Source organism: Phalacrocorax aristotelis, chromosome 10, assembly GCF_949628215.1.
Source record: "Phalacrocorax aristotelis chromosome 10, bGulAri2.1, whole genome shotgun sequence".
Lineage (NCBI taxonomy): Eukaryota > Metazoa > Chordata > Aves > Suliformes > Phalacrocoracidae > Phalacrocorax > Phalacrocorax aristotelis.
In genome coordinates, this window is record NC_134285.1 from 21,335,073 (window position 1) to 21,352,291 (window position 17,219).

General features: G+C 41.9%; 1 protein-coding gene across 2 annotated transcripts in view; it reads left to right on the top strand.

The window, feature by feature from the left end:
- MIDEAS (mitotic deacetylase associated SANT domain protein) overlaps nt 1-15,548 on the top strand; it is a 59,038-nt gene extending 43,490 nt beyond the window's left edge. Inside the window, exons 8-15 of one of the 2 annotated variants that reach the window (XM_075105693.1) lie at nt 2,535-2,677; nt 3,516-3,619; nt 5,012-5,087; nt 6,255-6,343; nt 7,484-7,633; nt 7,828-8,001; nt 8,403-8,602; nt 9,836-15,548. In XM_075105693.1, coding sequence (XP_074961794.1) covers nt 2,535-2,677; nt 3,516-3,619; nt 5,012-5,087; nt 6,255-6,343; nt 7,484-7,633; nt 7,828-8,001; nt 8,403-8,602; nt 9,836-10,055 — 1,156 coding nt within the window. In that variant the 3' untranslated portion in view covers nt 10,056-15,548. The remainder of the gene's footprint in view (nt 1-2,534; nt 2,678-3,515; nt 3,620-5,011; nt 5,088-6,254; nt 6,344-7,483; nt 7,634-7,827; nt 8,002-8,402; nt 8,603-9,835) is intronic. The other variant, XM_075105694.1, reaches the window with a different exon arrangement.
- The last annotated feature ends 1,671 nt before the right edge of the window (nt 15,549-17,219 follow it).

Sequence of the window (17,219 nt, forward strand, 5' to 3'; positions counted from 1 at the left end):
CGTTCGTTTTGCTGTGTTTTTTGGCAAGGTCTTCTCAATCTTGCATCAAATATCTTGCTTTTTATTTTTGGTCTGGATTGTGCTGTTTCTGTCCAAGATGATCAAGATAAGTGAAGGAAAAATTGAAAACTATATAGTTTTATAGTTTTAATAGACTTTTGTACCTGTAAAACACTCAAAACCAAACTTTGATGGGTTTTTTTGGAGTTCTTCGTTTTCCAAGCAGATTCTACTTTTAGTGTGCATTTGAAATTGAATTACTTTTGAGAAGCAGATCCTGCAACAGTGACAACCATGGGCATAAGAGATGGGACCTTTTCAGCTGCCTTAGTTCTCCCCTGCCTATGGCTATGATGTGAGGTGTGTAATGTCCCTATTGCTTTACCTTTGACAGATATCAGAAATAGTTTTTGGGGAAGATGACGGATAGTATATGGCAGCCTGTCTAAAACTTTCCTGCTACATCTGTCATGCTGGATGTCATCTTGTCATCCGCCACTGGAGGGAAGTTAGCATCAGCCTGTGCCTCTAGCAGATTCTGCTTGTCCAAGTATGAATCCCACCCTGTCACTGTTGAGCTGCTGCTGAATGGGTGGATGAAGTCAAAACAAGTGTGTAGGGTAGTTATCTTCTGCATCTCTTCATTTATACGCACATGAATTGTAAACAGTTCCCCTCAAGTGTGAGGAAGTAGCTCTATAGGTGCAAAAGAAATAGTTTGTAAAATCTCTTTGTGTGTTCAAAGTCAGCCATTTGTTTTGAATGCAGGCTTTCCCAGCTCATGATGTAGATGCTTACTGACAATATTGAAGTGATGTATTAGGCAGAAAAAAAGGGAATGAAGGTGTTTCCTTCTTCCCCTTCCATAACAGAAAATTATACCCTCTTCCTTCCCTTTGATACCACAGTCTTTTAGGGCTTCAAAGCATCCTGTTGGAATGTTTGCTAGTATCTCTGGGTTTTTGTATGGTTATATGTGCTGTGTCAAGACCTCCCCACACCTTTTCCAGATGCTTGCTTTCCTAATAGGCATGTGTGTGTCACTTCAGAACAGCAAAGGACCAGAAGAGTCTGGAGGCTGGCATTTCCCAGATGTTTTTGTTACTATTCCTTATTGTACTAGACCATGGTTTTTTCTCTGGTAATTGTATCCTGTCATGCTAGGCAGGGGCAACCAAGCCGAGACTTGAGAATTATAGCAAGCCTTTATCTGGGCAGGGAGTTTTACCTTTTTTTCTAATGAAGCAACTCAAGTTTAATTATGTTGTGGGCACTGCCTGGTCTGCTATCTCAAAAAAAAAAAAAAACAACCAAAAACCCCCAAAAACTTGCACCAGCTTATTTCTTCATTTCGTCTTCTTATTTCTTCTATTTCTTCATCCTTTACTATTTCAGAAGATATCAGTATAGTGCTAGCTGACTGCATATGGAAGAGGAATATTTTTGCATTAAAGATAGCTATCATTTCAGAATAGATTTTTATTATATTTGAAGTGGTCTTGAGCAGCAGCTGTTCTTAAGTACCTTGGTTTTCTGATATCTTGGTTTTCTGATGGGTCTTTTTTGCTAGCTTATTTTGGGCATTTCTTTTGCTCTCTCTTCTGGACCTCTGAATTGTGTACATAGTTGCTATATTACTTAGAAAGTTGTCCATGGACTTCTATTTTACACTGAGTTGTGTAGCTACCTCTGTGTCTCATGCTCTCACTGCTTGCTGCGCTATTGGTGTAGACGTGCAGGCCTCCAAGTCGGTAGAGCAGTCTTTCAATGGTGGTTCTTACCTATTTTTATGCACAAGATCCTGTTTGCTAGTAAGAGTAGAATCTCTGTTGGATGGTCACTTGACTTAAAGCAAGTATAGTACTCTATGGATTGTGTGTTGTGAAAAATCTATCCTCTAATTCAGAATCTAAAAGAATGGGGTTGTTGCTAAAATAACGGCATTTTGTTTTGATACAGAACTAATAATATGGCTTTCACTGGTTTATATTTTTAGTTTCAGTTAGAAGTAGTTTCTAGAAGGTACTAGGTTGTGTCAAGATCATAAAGGACCAAACTCTGAGATGGATCCTGCTTTGAGTGGGGAGTTGGACCAGATAGGTTGAAAAGGACTACTGGAGACTAAATAATGCCATGATGCTGTAGTTACGGCTGGCAAAACGTTAATACTAAAAAAAGCTCACCTATCTTATGCATGAAGAGCAAGTTTGCCCTAAGAGAAGTCCATGTGACAGCCTGTCAAAAAGAGATAACTGAAAGCTGCTAACTGTTCTTTGAGCAGTTATTAGGAGATCCTAATTGAAATACAACTTCAACCATTGTTGATAAGACAATGGAAACTGGTAATGGATGTAAAGCCTCTCATCTTTTGAGTCATACTTATTAAGGTAACCTAAAACACCTGAAAGCTCTTCATGTTAAATGCAAGAGCCTGCTGCATTTCAGTTTCTTCATAATTAGTGCTTTTAGCAGAGATGGAGACTTTCTGGATATTGTAAAGGGAACCTGACTGTTACTTCTTACCTTTTCTGCAGGCGAATAAATGTAGGAACTCGCTTTCAAGCAGAAATCCCATCACTCCAAGACAGATCGCTGGCAGCAGTTGATGAACATAAAGCAGAGCTGGTGTGGCAGCCGTGGGGTGACCTGGAAACCAACAAAGTCACCCAAGAGAATGGTAAGAAATTGAATGCTGGTAAATGGGACTGAATTCTCACAGCGGTAGTAGGGGTAACCACGTATCTACTGTAGGCATGACTGAGAACCTCTCAGAGCTGCTCATCAAGTGACATGTTTGGGTGGTCTTAAACAGTCTTAGGAGTAAAACTTGTTTATCAGATTGTGTGTGGTGAGGGGAGGTTTTTTAATTGAGATGAAATGGAACCATTTGTTACTGTTCAGGCAAAGCTCAGTGAAGCTTCCTTGTCTTTGTTAATATTTGAACACCACATGCACTCAACTTCTGTATTTTTCAAGGGATGTTCTAGAGATATTAGTATTTTGGAAAAATAAAGTAGTAGACAGAAGTCAGGATGAGGAAGCAGGAGTTGTGGCAGCTAGTGGCAGACTTGGGGGAGGTGTCTGCTTCTGCTGTTGGTGCACATGGGTTGTGGCATGTATAAATCCTGAAGGGAAGAGGAATTGGGCAGGCTTGGAAGAAATCTTTCTGGTGAGAGAGAAAAAAAGTTATTGTGAAATGGAAGTTCGCATTATAAGGGGGGGTTCAGGAAATGTCTGGGGCGAGGGGAGATGGGAAGACGTTATAGGAGGGAGGAGATTTGCAAGTAACTCCATGTGTAAATAATGCTGCATGCAAATTAATGTTGTGTGTCCTTGTGGTCTAATGAGTTCTTGTGTCCAAATTTGACCCAGATAAATTTGCAAGGACATTCAAGTTTAGAAGAGTTTTACTTTATGTCTAGCCCTGCTTCAGAAGAGCTAATTAATGATGCGAGTCCTCTAGGAAACTCCATTTTAATCTTATCTGAATTTTTTTGGTATCTCTGTGGAAACAGTGGAAAACCTGCTAGCTGCTGCCTGTTCAAGCATTTTTCCTGGGGCTGGAACCAACCAGGAGCTGGCGCTGCATTTCTTACATGAAGAAAAGGGAAGCATTCTGGTGAGTCTTCCCAGTTTTTCACCTTGATGTGGTCAAAGATGTTAATGAAGGCCAGGTAGCCTGTCACTTGATGAGAGGAGAGCCTTGCAGACTCCTCCCATTGCATCTGGCTCCGCTCTTTAGTGTCCCTTTGATATCCCTAAAGTGGGTTCTGCCTGATGTACAGTGCCATGCTCACTTACTGTCTTGCATAATTCCAACTTTGATATGTTTGGCTTTATAACAAACAGGCTGACACTCTACCAGGGTGAGTGAGCTGAAACTGCTAAACGAACCTTAAATGTTGTCTTCCTGGGAAGGTGACTGTGTTGGAAGGAAAAACAAGAGGCTGGGACTGAAGCTGAGACATGAAGTGCGGTGTCTTGCTCCTCTTACTTTTGGCAGATCCATTTAACTTCTCTGTGCATATCTGTAGAATGGCTGTACTGCTAATTTTATATCAGTATTCTAAGACATGATATTCTTTCATAAGTGCCCTTTAACACCTCTGGGAAGTAATATCAAAGAGCAGAGCGTAGCATACAGCACAGGATTGTTATCCTTTTACAGTTCTGTGATTGACTTAACCTGGCATAAATCAGCCCTCTGGTCAGGAGTACCCCACGATTTTGCCTGGCTGCTTGTTTCTCATCCCCTGTAGTGTGCCAGCACTGACACTTATGAGGCTGTATTGACCTGCATTGGAGAAGGGGGAAGAAAAAAAAGTAATTATTGCATGTGTGTGTTTGGTTTCTAAGTAAGCTCCCAGAACCAGCCCGCTATTGTGAATGCTGTTGCTGGCATTAGGGAGGAGCAGGGCTGCCCCGGCAGCAGGAGCTCACTGTTAAAGTGGTTTAAACTGCTAATGGAAGCATGACTCCATTCTCTCCTTCTGCTAACTCTGAAAGCACTTCCAGTTTAAATGCAAAGTAAAAACCAGCTTGAGAGGGTTTTTTTTGTGTGGAATCTCAGTCACATGACTGCACTGTTTTATTTTGCAATATCACTTAGTTAAGTGAGATAAGATCACAATGACTTCGATGCTTAAGACAGATACCATTTAGGGCAATGTTTTTGGATATGAGCATGTAACTTAGGCCTTCAGTAGATGAGAGGAAACTGCTGCATGGTCTCTTGTATATGGAATTAACTCTCTCCCAATACCATGGTGGTAGTATTGGAAAGCGTCAGTTCAGAGAGACATGAAGAGGCGCTGTGAGCTTACTGCTTGCCTGTGGTACCCAAGACTCAGTGGATAGTCAAGAATGTGATTTTAAAATTGTCCCAAATGTTAAACTGTGCTATGGTTCTTTTCCGTTAGCTTACCAGAAAGGAGAGCATTAACAATTGCCCGATGTTTGTTCTAAATACCCCAAACGTTAATTTAAATTGCTTTATTTGTGTTTATCCTAGGGAGCTTTGACCAAACTGCTGTTGCAGAGGCCAGTACGATTGCCTACCCACCCTTTGGCAGATTATCACTACACAGGTTTGTTAATTGGAATAACTCTGTGCTGCTGGTCTATCGTAAAGGAATTTTTCTATTCTTTTCTACTCTCTTGGGGAACTTTGTAGCATTATGTAAGATTAAAAGACCACTCTTTTCTCTGGTAAATCAAATGATGCCTTGCCAGGAATTTTGCCTATGTGAATTATGACACTTATAATGAAAACAGCACTGCATCTCTCAGAACATGTGTACGTGTGTGTTCTGATTTCCCTCATGGGGAAAAGGGAATGTGATCCCTTACACTAAGTCACAGAGAATGCAGAAGGATAGCTCGTACATACAAGAAAGGCTGTGGTAACCTCAGAACCACAGCCTCTTTCACAGGGATTTCCAGGGTGGAGTTAAGAGGGGGTTTTATGGGAAGAGTTTTCAAGCTTGCTAAAGAAAGCTCGGCTGACTATTGATGCCTGTCAATGTTTCTGCAAAATTTAACTGGCATAAACTGCCTTTGTAGACTTGACATAATTAGAAAATAGTCAGCCCTATGACACTAACTTCAGTGACCCAGAGTGACCCTAGCCACCTGAAAGACCTGATGTAAGGTGGTAGAGACAATCTGATAGCTGGTGCCACAGAGCATAGAAATGACATTTCTTCATTATTACATGCTCCTACTGTAACGGTTGGGAAATATTACTTGAGTAATATCTATAAGTCAGGAGGCGATTCCAAAACGTGTTTATTATTAGATGCAAGGGTGCCAGGATAGTAGGAATATTTGAGATGTAATAAATCTTCAAGTACAGTGGAATGCTGCTGAAAGAGATCCTGTTCTCCTGCCCCATCATTTCCCCTGTATTAAATCTAATGAGTGGACAACCACAAAGTGTGTCTATTCACCTTGCTGTTTTGTTGGAAAACATCTTAGTTCATCCAATTGGCTGGTTTTTGCAAGCTGAACTGAGTTAACCTGTGGTGATTAGTACTAGGTGTAACACAAAGGAAGTGATGAGAGGAGGGCTGAAGTGGAGTGGGAGAGGAGGATATAACAGCACTCTGTAGTTACAGTGGATTAGGTGTAATGAGAGACTCCACCTTTGCGTGTGTGTATTGGTCTTATTTAAGGTGAACATGAAGAAAAAGTATGTAGAAGCGTAAACATTTGCAATTACAAGGGCTTTGGTTACAACTTTTTCTTTTCTACAGGATCAGACAAGTGGAAAGTTGCTGAAAAAAAACTTTTCAACAAAGGCATTGCAATCTACAAGAAAGACTTTTTCTTGGTCCAAAAGCTTGTAAGTTACTTTTTTCTAATGACAGCGATGATATATTCTTACATGTTTGAGTATGTAATTGAGGGAGTTCAATCTTGATTTTTCTGAAACCTCAGTATTAAACATGAAGTCCTGCACTCAAAAGATTTCATTTTTAGCATCCAGTACAGCATAAAACCTTGCTAGAGAGCTAGAACAATAGTGTTTGTTTTGCTGTTGTTGCTTATTTAACTCTTGTACTCACAACCTTACTTCCATTAGTCCACACTGCAGATATCACTTCTACAGGGCATATTTATAGACCGCTGGAAATGTTCCAGTACGGCTTAAATGGCTTGCTTATAAAGCTAAATAGAAACACATCCTTGCTGATGATGAAAAAGACCAAAGAAGGATACATGAATGATGCATCCTTTGGGATCTCTCCAGTTTTCTGCGACAATTGTAGTAAAAATGATCGTTCCCATCTATTTTAGTGAGGTGTGACACTTTAGCAGGGGCAAAATCATTGAAGGAGACTGCAGAACCAGGAGCTGCATGCATATTTCCAGAATAAATTCCCAAAAGGCATTTCAGTTGCAAAATCCCAGAGGCTAAGAATATATGCCAAAACTTCCAGGAAAAAAATCCCTGATAGAAAGTATGTAGAATGTCACAGGTCTGTACTGATAATTGTCTCCCACCATATGTGTATGAAATGCATGTGGCCAAAATGGGAAAGGGCTGCAAACCTTCTTTTCCATTTTTGGATCGGTATTCTGGTCTGGTCTTCTCTGAAGTGCTGCTGGAAAATAAAGCTCCCCCCCTAAAACTGAAAGGCTGCTCTCAAGCCTGACAGCTTAGCTGGAATGTTTCGGAGGCTGAGAGGTGCATTAAGCTTACGAAGAGCCAGGTTCTGTCGCCTTTACACTGACCGGCTTTTCTCTGGAAAGTTGATCCCGTAGTTCTCAATGAATAACAGTGGCAATAGGGGATGGGCTGTGGATTGGGGCGTATGGGAGAATATGACGCAGAAAAGAAGGCTTTAACAGCAGTTGTGGTGGAATGGAGACTACTGGAGAAAGCAAAATACAAAGTGTATTTATTGCACCTTTAGTAATTAATCATAAGCCTTCGTAAAATCATGTAATCCATTGGACTTTTCTGTTTTTTAAACACCAGATAAAAACCAAAACAGTGGCTCAGTGTGTAGAATTCTACTACACGTACAAAAAACAGGTGAAAATTGGTCGGAATGGGACCTTAATCTTTGGGGACATTGATGGTGCTAATGAGAAGTCTATGAAAGATGAAGCTGAAGTTGACATCAAGGTAACTTCCTAAATTTCCCTCACCTCTTTCAGGCTGTGATGTGATGTCTGTTGTCTCATTTGCTCGTAAAATCAAAAGTAGTAACGAGCTGGTCATTGTGGAGGAGTCCAGACTCACAAACTTGTGTCCTGTGGCACATAATGACATTTACTTACAGACCCCAAAATTAACAGTTCCTTTATCTTCTGGTGAAGAGTTCCCATAGGTTTGCACGTGTTCTTCCTCTCAGAAGGGACACTTACAGTGAAGAACAGGGGCATGTGGAGGAGGAGGAAGAGGAGGAAGAAGAGGAGGCAGAGGAAGGGTTGGATAACAGAAAGAGCACAGTTCCTCTCAAAAATGAACAGACACTACAAGATGGTGTAACAGTAAGTGCTGCGTTGTGCATGTTGTGCTTTTTATGCCACCTTCACTCTGCAACTAGTTTAGAAATTACCAGGTGGACAGTTCGAGATGTAAAAGGTTTCCACCTCTAATTTTATTTTAGAGCAAGAGATGGGGCTGAGGTAGCTTAGAGTATTACTAATAACAAGACTGTGTGCTGTTGTGGGAGAACTGGGATGAGTAAGGGAAAAAAAACTAGTATAATTCATTGTGGTTGGTGCACACATAGGACCATGATGAGAAATGTCCTGAAAATATCCTGAAGAGTTTTTTGTTAAATGAAATCTTGGTTTGAATAAACGAAGCCCAGGAGCTCAACTATTGTTTTACTTCAGATGGTGGGTTTAAGTTTCAGTCTGCCTTAACTGTTTCCCTCTCTCCAAAGGCTAATGATGCCAATATGAGGAGTCAGGAGGCAACTGTCACAGGCAGAATTGGAAGGAAGCCAAGGGAGACAACAGTGAAGCCTCGAAAGCCAATTCCTGCTCCAGTGCAGAGGAGGAAGCGGAAACAAAAGATAAAATCAGATGCTACCAGTAAAACTCAGAACACAGAAAACACATTTCCATGTAAAAAATGTGGCAGGTAAGAGCAACTCTGCTTCCAGCAATAGTCACAGCATTGCAGCAGGGCATCTCCTGTGGAAGCTTATCCTCAAATGAGCTTTCCTTCTGTTTAGGCCAGAGACACTGGCAATAATTTTAATGACTTATTACCCCACTATTTTAGGGGGGTTGCAAGGTAATTGCAGATTAGGGGCTTTTACATACACTGGTATTAAGATACTACTATTTGGATAATTACCTGCTGCTGACTTTTTTTCCTTGAATGGAGTGGGACACCACCTGCATTTCAACTGTGCAGTATTTGGTGATAAGCTGCTCTTCCAAACAGCTGCTGTATTGCCCCTCTGTAATGCCTATGTTTTTGTAACAAGTAATTTCTATGTATTTGCTAGTTCACATCTTAAGAACATGGTATAGGCTTACTTAGGAACAGTGGTAGAGAAATACAAGGCACCAAGCTAGGAGATGGCAAGAAAATGCAATCTATGTCTCGTTACATCACCAGGGGTGTTGACAGATTCCTGCCATGGCTGGGACTTAGCAGGTGCTGCCAAGGTGCCCTGTCCCTGTGGCCTCGGGAGCATGTGGCACTGGAAAGGGCTGTGCTGTGTTAAGTTAGGCCCAGGGATTTGGTCCTGGCCTCTGACAAGGGAGAAGCAGGCAAGGATTCTTAATGGGGTCTAAACTTCTGACATTTGGTGCCAAATCCAAACAGTTAATGGCAAGAGATGGAGGAATAGATCATAGAAGTGCAAAGTTAGGAGGAAATAGCTCAAGTGTTTCTCAGGAGGAAATAGCTTAAGCGTTTCTAGCTCTGTGGACAGGGCTCAGGAGTGGCATTTGGCTGTTTTTCGCCTCTGTGTTTATTGAATTTTTGCAGCATGGAGGGGAATGCCTGAAAACCAGGGCCCTGCTGTGTTAAGCAGCATGTGTGTATCTCAGATAGTAACACTGCCCCTCTAAATTTAGAAAATCTAAGAGCTGAATGAGAGATAAGATGAAATGGCTGTATTAATAAATGAAGTGAATGGTGTGAGGGTGCTCAGGATTTCCTGCTACCTCTTCTTCACCTAGTGGTGGCACACGCTGAGTCAGAAGTGGTGTTTGGCATTGCAATAGAGCATCTATAGAAATGTGAGTTCCTGTGCCAAAGCTCACAGACCTGAGGCGGGAGCAGCAGAAGCTCTTTAGGAGAATTAATGAAGGAGGCTGTAAGAGAGACCGGTGCTAATGTACATGTGTTCTTCTTCAGGGTGTTTTACAAGGTGAAGAGCCGCAGTGCTCACATGAAAAGCCACGCGGAGCAGGAAAAGAAGGCGGCCGCACTGAAGCAGCAAGAGAGAGAGGAGGCAGCAGCAGTGGCAGCAGCAGCAGCAGCCCACAGCCAGGCCCGGCAGGAAGAGAGCAGCGAGAGCGGGAGCAGCACCAGTGGAAGCAGCAGTGTGAGCTCAGATGAAGATGGAGAAATATAGCAGCAGACCAGAAGTGGAGGGAGTAGCAAGGCTGGACCCAACCTCCCTCATGGTGGTCTCACTTTTTTTGCTTGCACTTTTCTTGCCTGAACCATCAGGTCTCAGTTTCAGTGCTGCCATTTCCTCACGCCACATGTTCCACATCACCTTGCCAGTACTGACCAAGCCGGAATGGTGGATTAAAAGTTTTGTTTCAAATTGGATTTTTTTTTTTTTTAAACAAATAAGACTTCTATTCTATTTATACCTGAGGTACACAATAGAACAGTGTCACCTGCAGTGGAAGTAAGTTCTCTCTTGGGTCAGTCAGACCTTTCTTTTTGTGCTTGTCAGGAATCATGATAACAGGACTCTTGGATATAAAGGTTTCCAGACTGGAGCAAGAAAACGGTGCTCTGCTCTGAGCTAAGTGTATCCAGTTACTGTGACACTGGTGATTTCTAAATGTCTCTTTTCTCAGCAAGTTCTCCTTCCTGTTACGCTTTCCTCCCTTTATTTCTGAGCGTCTATTCAGGCAGTCAAGAGGTTTTGTGGAAAGATGGTGTGAACATTTTTCCTCTGCTTCACAAAAATGAAAAGTGGGATGAGCAAGACTCTCTTCTTCCTTTTGAGAGGAAGCTTTATTTTTCAAAAGGAAGCCTTAGCTGGTTTGTTTTATGCCATTAAGAATGCAGCAATGGATATAAAAATATCCTGTGGGATTAGAGTAGCCACAGGCCTTGTGGATTGTCTCATCTTGGAAAACAAAATAGTCTGCCTTTGATTAACTTAATGGAAAGTAGTCTGGGCTTCACAAGTGCAATTTGAAATGAAAACTGCTGGTTTTGGCTTTGCATAAATGGGATCACGTTTGTTTAGTGAAAATGAACCAAGACCACCTCGTGCGCTGGATTGTGCGCACCTCAGAGATGGGAGGAATGGACTCTCATCTCCAGCAGCCTCCTTAAATCCCTCTGTGAATGGCGCTTACCTCTAAACACATCCGTTTCTTTCTTGCGGTAGCCCTCATTTATTCTTTGAAATTGCCATCGAGAGCTTGTATGGTGGGGCCTTAGTTTCCCAAATACTTCATGTCAGACAGTGTGTATGTGGAGGAGGAGCTTGTCACTTATTTCCATACCAGCGGCTGGACAGCCCTGCCTGCTGCGTTGTCCTGCTGCGAGCCTTGCCCTTTGCTGAAAGGCTGACTCTTCCTTCAGAACTGACACATGCTAATAGCCCAAAAAGTCTAGCCACCAAAAGCCTGCTGGTGAGAGAGAGCTGCGTGGTAAAGTGGTCCAGGTGACATAGATGGTCGATTTGCACAGGATTGTTCTGTACATCTTTGTAGCTCATGTTTATCATTATTTCATAAAGATGCAAAGAATTGGATCACTTCCTTGTGCTTTATGGCTGGCTGGTCCCAGCCCTGTACCCTGGCTGCCCAGCTCCCTCCTTCCAGCCCATGCTCGGAAGCAGCAGTGCTGACCCTCAGCTTTCTGGGTGCTGGCACTGCGTGCACTGCTTCAGTGCTGCAATGCCAAAGGAGACGATGGCTCCTGTGTTCCCAAGCAGGGATCCGGGGGGGGGGGGTCGTTGCACCTGAACTACAGTGTGTTCCTGACCGGCTGATCTTTTTTTTTTTTTTAAAAAAAAATCTTGACCCTTCAAGCTGCTAAATTCCAGGTTAACTATGGAAAGTGGCTCTAGCTCCAGCGTGCATATGGCAGTCTCTTCCTGCCCCATGGTTCTATGCGACCATGATTGCTTCACTCTAAGTCTGGGAGGCTGGGTGTTGTACCACATTTGCTTTGACATATATATGCCTTTGGATAGAATCCTTTATCTTACTAGCAGAAAAAGTTACTACTCTTAGAAAATAAGCAGGAGTATTGTTAAGGACTGCACTTTTTTCAGTGTTGACACTTTTGCCTTTAAGAATTCAATTTTCTGCCAAAGTTCTATTTTTTTAATTCCTAACAAAATTAGGCTTCCTTTCAGCATTTGGATAACTGTTCCATGTCACTACATGCACAGGTCTTGTTGACTAACAAGGCTGTGGAAGCAGATGGCATGTCACGAACTGTTAAAATCATTCAAAAACTGCAAAGAACTAAAAGCTACTAATCTTTAAGAAGTTGAAGCAAATTAGTCTTCCTACTGAGAGTTTCAGTGTTGATCTGTTATCTTTTTTTCTTTTGTAAATTGGAGAAAATGCTTGTCTACCATTATCCTAGGGCCCTTGGAGAGAACGAAAGCTTTAGGAGACTGTGCCAGGACAGGCAGTAGGTGAAGCAGCTGGACCACATGGCCCGCTTGTGTAGTACTGGGATCAATTCCAGTAAAAAGCAATGATGCAATTAAACTTAAAGTTCTGAAGTGTGTTTCTGGGAAGTTACCAATAGTTTCCAGATCTTCAGAACTGCAGGGCAGGGCAACAGTTCAGAAACAAGCAGGGATTGTGAGTATTATCTAAAAAGGATTTAAAGTAATGTAGAAATTGTTATACTGTTGTAATGAATGCGTTTGCCAGGAGTACTAGTGTTGCAGCAGCGTAACGGTGTACGGTTACTTAACAGAGACTGGGAAGGCCTAGAAACACATAACAAAGAAATGGAGATAGAGGTGGGACTGGCACATGTTGGGAAATATGGCAAAAATGAAGGTGTGTGGTTTGGTTTGGGGGGTTTGGTTTGGGGTTTTTTTTTTTAATTGGCAAGGAGACCTCACTAAATTTGAGAACTAAAATAAGGTTAATCAGACTGTCTTAGTAAAATGCTTTCACTGTCTTTGGTAAAACAGTGCAAAATTGATCAGTATGTAATCCTTTAGGAAGAAACAGACTGCTCATATTGGGACAAACCAAAGCTCTGTCTAGCTCTGGGTCTTGTTTTTGTCAGATGCCTAGGAAAAAGCAAGGGGTAGGATGGACCAGCAGGTATCGTTCCAGCTAGAAAATAGGATGTTAAACTAGAACGTGGTGTGTTCTCTGGTAAGGCAAATCTGCAGAGAAGTTTGTACTGAAAGGTGCTGTTATTCTGCCCATAAGGAGATCAGGACATTTCACTGCCTTTTACTCCTCTGCTGTGTGTGTCACCTGCGTGTACTCTAGTATTTTTAGTGTCTGGAAGTATGCCTGGGTGATAATGAGCAAACGTGGCCCCCAGGAGTTCTCAAGCTTGAAGTAGTTTTAGATGTGGCATAGCAAATGGTGACAAACAACTGGTCAGGTGAAATAAAGTATAAAGATTCAGGGAGGAAATCATGCGATTGCTTTAATTACCAATTTAATCTTCTTTCAGATACAGTGATGGTTGAATGGAAGCACTGTTAGTCTTCCAAAGACCAGATCTTTAATGGAATCTCCCTATTTCAGGAAAATTATATGAGAGTTTTTTCTTTTATCAAGGGTAAGGCATTGAGGTGTGCTGCTAAGAACAAATCCAAGATTTTCTTTAATTGCACAAAAATGGTGTGTGTCTTACACACTGCATCCAGTACCAGCTGTTTGCCGCCAACACCCTGCTGCGGTGGAAGTAGAACAGGAACAGGAAGGCGTGATACAGAGAGGGCTGTCACTGGAAGAAAATCAGAAAAGGGCTTTTTCTGAGGATAATTTCTAACAGCTGTGGGTTAGCATGGCTGACCAAAATCAGGTGAATGTTCCAAGTATGTGGCATCCAATGGGAAGTGTTTCTGAGCATGTTTATGTATTGCTGGTAGCCACCAGAGGACCCCTTTTCTGACATGGTAATAAGTAAAAATGCTCCTCCGAGTGTCTTGTTTTAAAAACAAATGAGTAAAACCAAACCTGCTGCCCACTCGCTTACGGTAGCAGTTTGGAATTGATCCTACACCTGATTTAGATCCTGCCTGCTAACAAGAGTTGGCAGAGGATTGTTTTAATAAAACAAACCAACCAGCCCCCGGTTGCTGTGGACAAAGCATTTAAGCTGAATTTGTCTGTTCTGGGATGAATTCTGTTACTTTTCTTAGTGGGTGAAAAAAATCACTTCAGTGACTCTTTACTGCGGCACAGTGTTAATTTAAGGCTGTGTTGTTCCAATTATTATTTAAAAAAAAAAAGATTCTTCTCTACTTTCTGTTGCTTTGTCTGTTTTAAAACCTTATGTTCATTGTTTACCATCATTTAAAGGCCTATTTACAGATCCCCAATTAGCATAAGGGTTTTCTGTTAATTTAGAAAAACGCCAGTAGGTGCTCAGTCACTGAGTTTGAACAAGGCATCTCTTTGCTTCAGCTGTCTTCTATGGGAACAAATACAACATTTAAAGACTGCAGTTCTGTGAATGTGCACTAATAAACTTGCCTTTCACAGCGTGAGATCGGGCTCCAGGCGGTCACGTACCCAGTAGGCAGGTGGCTGTGTTTCAAAACCGTTACTGATTTGAGTCTTGATGCCAGCGTTGGGCGTTGTGGAGGTGCAGCGGTCGATCACGTTTTGCCCTCACTGCGTACTTCTGCCCTTCTGCCTGCGTTGTCTGTCCTTTACGGCTGGATTCAGTCTTTCGGGTTTGCAGTCTGCGTGGGGTAGCATCTCAGCTTTGTAAGGTTCTGTGTGTATATAGTTACTAGATACATGCATGCACTTGTGAAGCATATCTGATACAGCTACGGGTGTTTTGCAGTCTAGCTGCGAGAACAACTACTCTGCATTTTAATTTATTTGCTGGTTTTTTTCCATTTACTGATAGAGGTAATGCTATCTGAGAGAACTCAACTCTGTAAGGTGAAGGCCTACAGAATTTCAATTGGCTGAGCAGGACCTTGGGATTTTGCTAGCTAGGACCAGGTAGGAATACAGTGGTTAAAGGCAGGGCAAAGATAGAAACTCTAAAGCTTAAAGGTAACTCATCTGTTAATCCCATACTAGAGATGTAACGTGAAGTCCAAATGAGCTAAAAACCCCTCAGGTGTATCAAACTGAGGTTTTCGGTCACTTTTGTCATTGCAACAAGCTTAGATTAAAACCAACAATCAAAAAAAGTGTTTCCTAAACCTCAAGGGGTGAGCTTTCTCACTCTGGGCAATTACACATTTCTTAATTCTTTTTCAGGCAGTCCCTAGGGACTAGAAAGTCCCTATCTGTACATATCCGAGTTTGAGATAGATGGGAGTAGGGAGGGCTGTGGCCATAAAGTCTTGTCTGCTTTCCTACAATGGCACTTTTAGTCCAATGATTACCTCTGCCAGAAACCTTACTCTAAACCACATTTTCCCACACAAACTTTCTCCCTGTTTTATCTTCTGGTGTATGTCTGAAAGTTCATAAAGCTTTAAGGAGACAGAGAAGCAGCGTCTACAAACCATGTTTGATTTTTTGCGGGGGTGAGTTTCTATGTAAACTCGTCACTTGGGTTCAGCTGCTTTACTTGCTCATTCGCTCCTGTGTCAAATGTTAGGAAGACACACACTTTGAATCCCCAGCTGTCGTAGGACTTTTCTTTCCAAGACTAGGATTCCAGTGACAGCTGAGCCTTGAAAAAAAAACCCTTAACTTCTCCAGAATAGAAGACAACGTATATTTTTATAGAAATGTATATTTTAAAAAGCAGTTTCCTGCAGCTTCTCCTCATCCATTTTTTTCCCCCCCTCGTAGTTCAGATTTGATATAAACTTTTTTGTGTTCGTTCTTTTTACGTTCTGTTTCCAAATTTGTAGTCGAAGCCTTGGTGTACTGTACAGGAGCAGTCGGCCTTTGTAATTACTGTATAAATGCTTTATAGTAAAGTATATTACTTTTATTTTAACAAGTGAGCAGACACTTCCTTTTGTGTGTTTGCTGCCTAGGGCACCTTTTAAGACTGTTACATGTTTAAAATGTACATATATAAATATATTTACCTGTTTCTGTACAGTTGTGATAGACTGGACTGAATTTATTTTTTGTGTGCTTTTTTATAAAATATTAATACACTAAAGGAAATCTTGCTGATGTGATTGTAATGTACTATGTAACTTATTTACTTAATATCATCTATATATCTAAAAAACCTTTTATTAAATGAGGCTTTAAAAAAGTTCCATAGCGGAGTTTTTTGACAGCATGAGGGAGCGGCTGGGGGCTTTGGGGTGAGGGTGACTGTGATGCCTTCCTGCACTGGAAGTGGTTGTAAGTTCTTTTAGCCAGCCTGCTCTCATCATACCCCCCCTCTGTGTTCTCACTAGCAATTCTCAAGGCCGTTTCTCAATGTAAACTTCTCCTGTGCTGTGTTTTGTGTCTTGTAGCCAAGAAGATAACGGGCGGATGCGGCTTCAGTTGCTTTACGGCAGTGGTGAGAGCATGTGTGTCCCAGCCCAAGCCGCGTGCGGTCCCAGGCGGCCAGCAACAACCGTGAGGGCGTGTTAGATTTGTGGGAATGGTTCTAAGTTGGCTTCTGCGCTGTGAAAGAGGCCAGCTGGGTTCTGGTGCTGCCTGAAGCAACTACAAAGGCAGGGCGGAGTAACTTGGTACCTGAGGGGCCTGGATCAAATCTGAATTCCTGGATGCCTGTGGCTGGGACAGAAAGTAGAGACTGGAAATCTAGAGCTGGATAAAGAATTAACCTTTTCCTGCTGTTTAGTAGCTGAATCTGCTGGTTGTAGAAACAATGACTGCAGTTGTAAATCATACTGCATCATATTTTTCAATGGTAGAGTTTAAAAAAAAGTTTTAGTAAGTACTCTCTTAAAGGCACTTGTCTGTTCCCTGAATCTACAGAGGGGCTTTAAAGCATATTTTATTATACAGCATTAACCTGTTTCCTCTTGCAGTAGCTAGATCTCTTGCTGTGGATTTTCAATATGAATATGCTTCCATCCATCTTCAAAACAAAGGTTCATCCTGTTTTGGTAGTTAAATCTTTTCAGTGTACCAGGCTACTGTTTCTCACACATATGGGTGTGAAGTCTTTAAAAACTGCAGATGTTTCACTACATAAAGCAGATGGTAGAAACACGTATCAGTGCCTGACTGGCCTCCTGCTCAATTCCAGCTAGAAGCTAACGCACACCGGTTTTCTTTTTAGTTGCTCATTTATACTGCCAAATTTCCATTTCAACATCTTGGGCAAAGCTGGAAGGAGAAGGACTCAGCCCAAGACATTAAACTGCTTTTTTCAGCCCTTGCTTTAATCAACTCCTGTGGATGTGGCTGTTGACCAGCAAAAGCGTTTGGAGAAGTAG